At 40.6% G+C, this 4,953-nt stretch overlaps 1 protein-coding gene across 1 annotated transcript in view; it reads right to left on the bottom strand.

Moving 5' to 3' along the window:
- Positions 1 to 4,677, bottom strand: part of CASP2 (caspase 2, apoptosis-related cysteine peptidase) — a 17,941-nt gene extending 13,264 nt beyond the window's left edge. The window contains exon 1 of the mRNA XM_010282844.1: positions 4,528 to 4,677. Coding sequence (XP_010281146.1) covers positions 4,528 to 4,677 — 150 coding nt within the window. The remainder of the gene's footprint in view (positions 1 to 4,527) is intronic.
- Positions 4,678 to 4,953: the final 276 nt, after the last annotated feature.

Genomic DNA, 4,953 nt, shown 5'->3' on the forward strand with positions numbered 1-4,953 from the left:
TTCCGATTCTCTCCCCCATCCCACTGTGGGGGAGAGAGCGAGTGGTTGCGTGGTGCTTAATTGCCGGCTGGGGTTAAACCATGACAGGATATTGCAAAATCTTGTTGACCCAATGCTTATGAACCTATTCTGAAATTTCAGAGCTATGTTCATTCATGACTAACTAATTGCACTTATTTTTCTATCAACAATGTCCCTTGACTTCAGTGTTCTCCTAGCCTTTTCCTTATTATCAAACTTCCTTCTATAAATTGGTCTCCATTTGCTACAGTAAACAAGCCACTTTCAGCCTCCTCAAAAATGTCCTCTTCCCCTTGACAATGCAAGTACCCTTTCCTATTCCCACAGAAACCTCAACTGTTGACTAGAAGTGTATACAGTCATGTCACCTGTGCCTTTCCAGAAGTACGACAACGCTTGCCCCTTCCTCCTGGTAACACTTCTCCATTAGTCTGTAGAAGATAACCAGCTCCATATACTTGTATTGTGCTGTAAGCCCAATTAATTTTATTCTACCTAATAAAGTAAATTGACAGATGATATTCTAAAGTACCTATTAATTGTTTCTTCCTTTCTAGTAGGCCTGCAGCTTTTTATGACAAGCTTAGGATCATTAATCTTCTTCACTTGGTATGTCTTCATAGTCTATGACTCTAAGCCATAAATCATAATTAAGAACACAAGCTGACCTCAAGAAATGGATCTTAAGTTTTATTGAAAATTTAAAAAATTTCCATAATGTTCATATTCAGCAGTTTATATGTACAGTAGTCAGCTTTTGGCAGACTTCTTCCTTAATGCTTCCTTAAATACCCAGAGTGCTGTACCCCCTCCTTGACATCCACACCTAGGTTATACAAAATAACGTTGAGCAAACATTCAGAAATAAAACTTTCATAAGACAGACTTCTTTCATTTTATTTTCTAATAAATCCTTAATTTATTTTTGTTCCCTCACAGATGAGTTTGATAATCTGCGTAACATGAACTGGATGCACAATAAACTCTGAATTCCTATCAAAATCCCATAGTATTAGTCTTCTTATTGAGCCTGAATATACACACAGCATCTGTGGAGAGAGCATGTATACTTGACAAACATTCTAATCTCTTTGTCAAAGCCAGTGATCCCTTCATTACTGTCTAGCGAGCAACACAAAGCATTTTAATCTCTACACGATCTGATAGTCTTCAATTACAGTACAGAGTATTCAACTCATTTAAAAAACAAGAGAAAGCTCTTGCTATCATATCTGCAATTTTGAAGGCCCATCCCAGAGCTCTGGAATAACATCTGATGCTCTGACAACAAGGCATTAATGAAGTATATTTTGGACTTAATCATAAAAACAGCTATTTCCACTATCCCACTTTATTTCCACTATCATTTTTGCTCTGTGTTTGAAATCCCTCTCTTCTGGGCCTTCATCAAGATAATTATATTTACATCATCTTCGCTACACTGTAAACACAAATTTTTTCTTTATTCTTTCTTAAAAGTGTATGTAACTGAAAAAAAACTGAAATTGTTTAGTATCTTTCTGAATGACCCAATTTAAATCAATTCCTGTCAGTTCCTACTCTCTCCTCCCGTTTTGGACATCAAAGCATGCTGCTCCTATTTATTAATTCTTCTCCGGTGAACATCTGTAAACTCTGTATTTATTCTTCATATTCCTTGTCAGCTCTCCATCCAGCTCAATCACCTTTGTCTTCAGTGTCTCTCCTGCAACATTCTCCCCCTCCCACCTTTTTCCTAACTTGTGGTAAAGGTTCAATACTGGTTTAGCACCTCACACTTGAAGAAATTTCATCCTTCCTTCATCTCCCTGAGTACCTTGGTTTATTTCACGTTCCTTAGGTTACAAAAGTGGACTAGAAAAGTTAATTTGTAATAGTGCCCTATTTCCATAACCAGTTTGTTTATTCTTCTGTTCAGTTTAAATCAAACTATCAGGACGAGTATAATTGTTGTGTTTTTAAGACAGGATTGTTTAAAATATAACCATTTATCTAGATCTTCTTGATTTCCTGACTTTTTGAGGGAGCAGGGGGGTATATAGAACCACAATATCCAGGAAACTCTATGCTCTATCAGACACAGTGGCATTAGTCTCTTCCTATTTCTACTTGATGATTAGCGTCACAATACATTTTCAAGAATAGGCTACCTAACAGCACTCCTAAGACCTTTGTTCACAATTGAGCCAGAAATTGGAAGACTATTACAAATTCACAGACCTCCTATAGAAAAATGAAAGGTAACAGAAAGTGGCTTTTACTCAACTGTTGTTTTTTTAATAAACATTACTTTTTGTTTATCTGTAGCACTGTTATGATTAGTACTATCCTGCAAACATTCACTTCAGTCCTTCTAATGCAATGTATATTTTGCAGTACTACTGTTGCAGTTGTGAATGCTTTCCTCCTATCCCTGACATATTTCTATTTTTGCTGCAATTTCCAGATTTATACCCTGCAACAGTAGTTCAAGTCACTTTGTTCTCTTGCTCAGGTTGCTATTGCTATTTACACACATTTAAGCTCTTAGTTATGTGTATATGTTGTATTTGGCACACTTTTTCCACAAAGCCATTATTATTTACTGGACTTATCCATCATAACATCTTTCTCATTACTGATAATCCACTACTAAGCATTGTTGCATCTCCTTTTACCCAATTACACCTGGAAGGGAAGATTCCCTTAGCCTTCTTCCCTTCCATCTCAGTTTAAAAGTTAACTACAGCGGCATTTTCCCAAAAAGATGATTTTCTCTGGCATTATCCTACCTTTGAGAGGGCTTTTTTTTTTTTTTCCTTCCCCTCCCTCACCCCTTCAGTGGCTGCAGGCCAGCAATTGAACATCCCTACTAAGCACGCATGCTTCAGCAGGGTTGTTTAACCCCGGTGGGCTGCTAAGCATCACACAAGCCACTCAGTCACTCCCTCCCCAGCAAAATGGCAGGGACAACCAGAAAGGCAAAAGTGAGAAAACTCATGGGATGAGATAAAGATGGTTTAAGAAGTGAAGCAAAATCTGCAAGCAGAAGCAAAACAAAATGAAGGAATTGATTCACTGCATGCCATCAGCAGGCAGGTGTTCAGCCATCTCCAGGAAAGGAGGGCTGCATCACACATAACAGTTAACTGGGAAGACAAACGCTGTAACTCCAAACGTCCCCCTCTTCCTTCTTTCTCCCCCAGCTTTATACACGGAGTATGATGTCATATGGTGTGGAATATCCCTGTGGTCAGCTGGGGTCAGCTATCACAGCTGTGTCCCTTGCCAACTTCTTGTGCATCCCTAGGCTACTTGCTGGTGGGGTGGTGTAAGAAGCAGCAGAGGCCTTGACTCTGTGTAAGCACTGCTCAGCAATAACTAAAACATCCCTGTGTTATCAATACTGTTTCCATTACAAATCCAAAACATAGGCCCATACTAGCTACTATCAAGAAATTAACTCTATCCCAGACAAAATCAGTACAATCAGTTCTTGATTAATTCTCTGACTTCCACTGTCTTCCTGTATCATTGTCCTCCTTCACTAGGGATTGGAGCTATTTCAAGTAAGATTGCCTGCATCTCCCACAACTTAGTACAAGTATCCTTGACAGGTCCCATGAGGGCCATTATCTTTAACACACGAGTCAAAATTCATCAGGAAGTTATTTCCTTGTTTCTTTCAAAAACCTTACCAGTCTCAGGTTTATACTTCCTGCACTTATGCCCAGCAAATAGCTCATAATTCTGTTTCTCAGCATCTGTTCTTATGACAGTACCATCAACCTTACTAAGGGACTAAAAAGCCCCTCAACTGTTTACTTGAGTCTTGAGATGCACTTGACGTGCATCTTTAGTAATTTCCGTTCCAGTTTGCTTTCTCTTTGAAGAAGTGTATCTGCATCCTACCCAGTCTTCAGTGCATCACTATAACTCTGGGAATAATCCCAAGCTACTTCCAATTACTTCCCTTCACAGCACCCACTGCTCAGGATAAGTAGGAAAAGCCCATGAACTGCATTTGTCATCTGAGAGCAAGTCTTGGATCATGTAAGTTTCTTCATGCAATTTACCAAAACACATAGGAAATACAAATTCTTTAAGTGCAACATGCACAAGTGCCACAACAACCTGGTTTATAATATATTAATTTACTTACTTTCACAGTATTCTTTTGGAAATAGGTATTAATCTTACTTTTACAAATGGGAAAAAAAAAAAAAGAGGCACAACATGACAACAAAGGACTGGAAGATACAACCTGACTCATGAAGTGCAGCCTGCCACAACTACACACCAGCATGCAAGCCAACTATTTAGTAAATCTCAGCTTACAAAAGCAGCTTATAGTCCTCCTCCGTGCTGCAAGCAAATCCCACACTGCTTTGCACGTTCTCCAGACATAATCACATTAGAATATGTAGACAACACACAGATGAGTTCTATCGTGCTGCCACTGCCAAGAACGACACTGAGCTTAACTAGAAATAAAGCTCACTGTGCAGTCGAGTATAACCTGCATACCTGTATCATTTCCATCATCTCCATGGTGATAATGTCTTTCTCTATCATATGCTCCATCAATTCTTTTAAAACTAGCTGTTTTGCCAGCATCACCCGGTTCTTCTTTAGCGCTTCCTGGTGACATCGCTGCATGCCGCACGCAACCAGCATCCTGGCAGGAGAGGGGAGACCAAAGCCAAACTCAGCGGCAAGAACTACCCTTACTCCTCCCAGCTTTCAGGAAGAAGACGACTGTCTCCGCAAGCAGCCACCGCCTCACAACGGGCGGAAGAGGCCTCTACCTCGCCCCCCCGGCGATCGGCGGGGAAGGGCACGCTCCACGCCACCCCCGACTCCCGAGGCCGTAGACGCCAGGCGGCGGCAGGCCACAGTCCAGCGCAAAGCGCTGTGCGTTCTGCCGGTACCAAATCCCGCCTGCCGGCACCA

The sequence above is a fragment of the Phaethon lepturus genome, unplaced genomic scaffold (genome assembly GCF_000687285.1).
Source record: "Phaethon lepturus isolate BGI_N335 unplaced genomic scaffold, ASM68728v1 scaffold15962, whole genome shotgun sequence".
Classification (NCBI taxonomy): Eukaryota; Metazoa; Chordata; class Aves; order Phaethontiformes; family Phaethontidae; genus Phaethon; species Phaethon lepturus.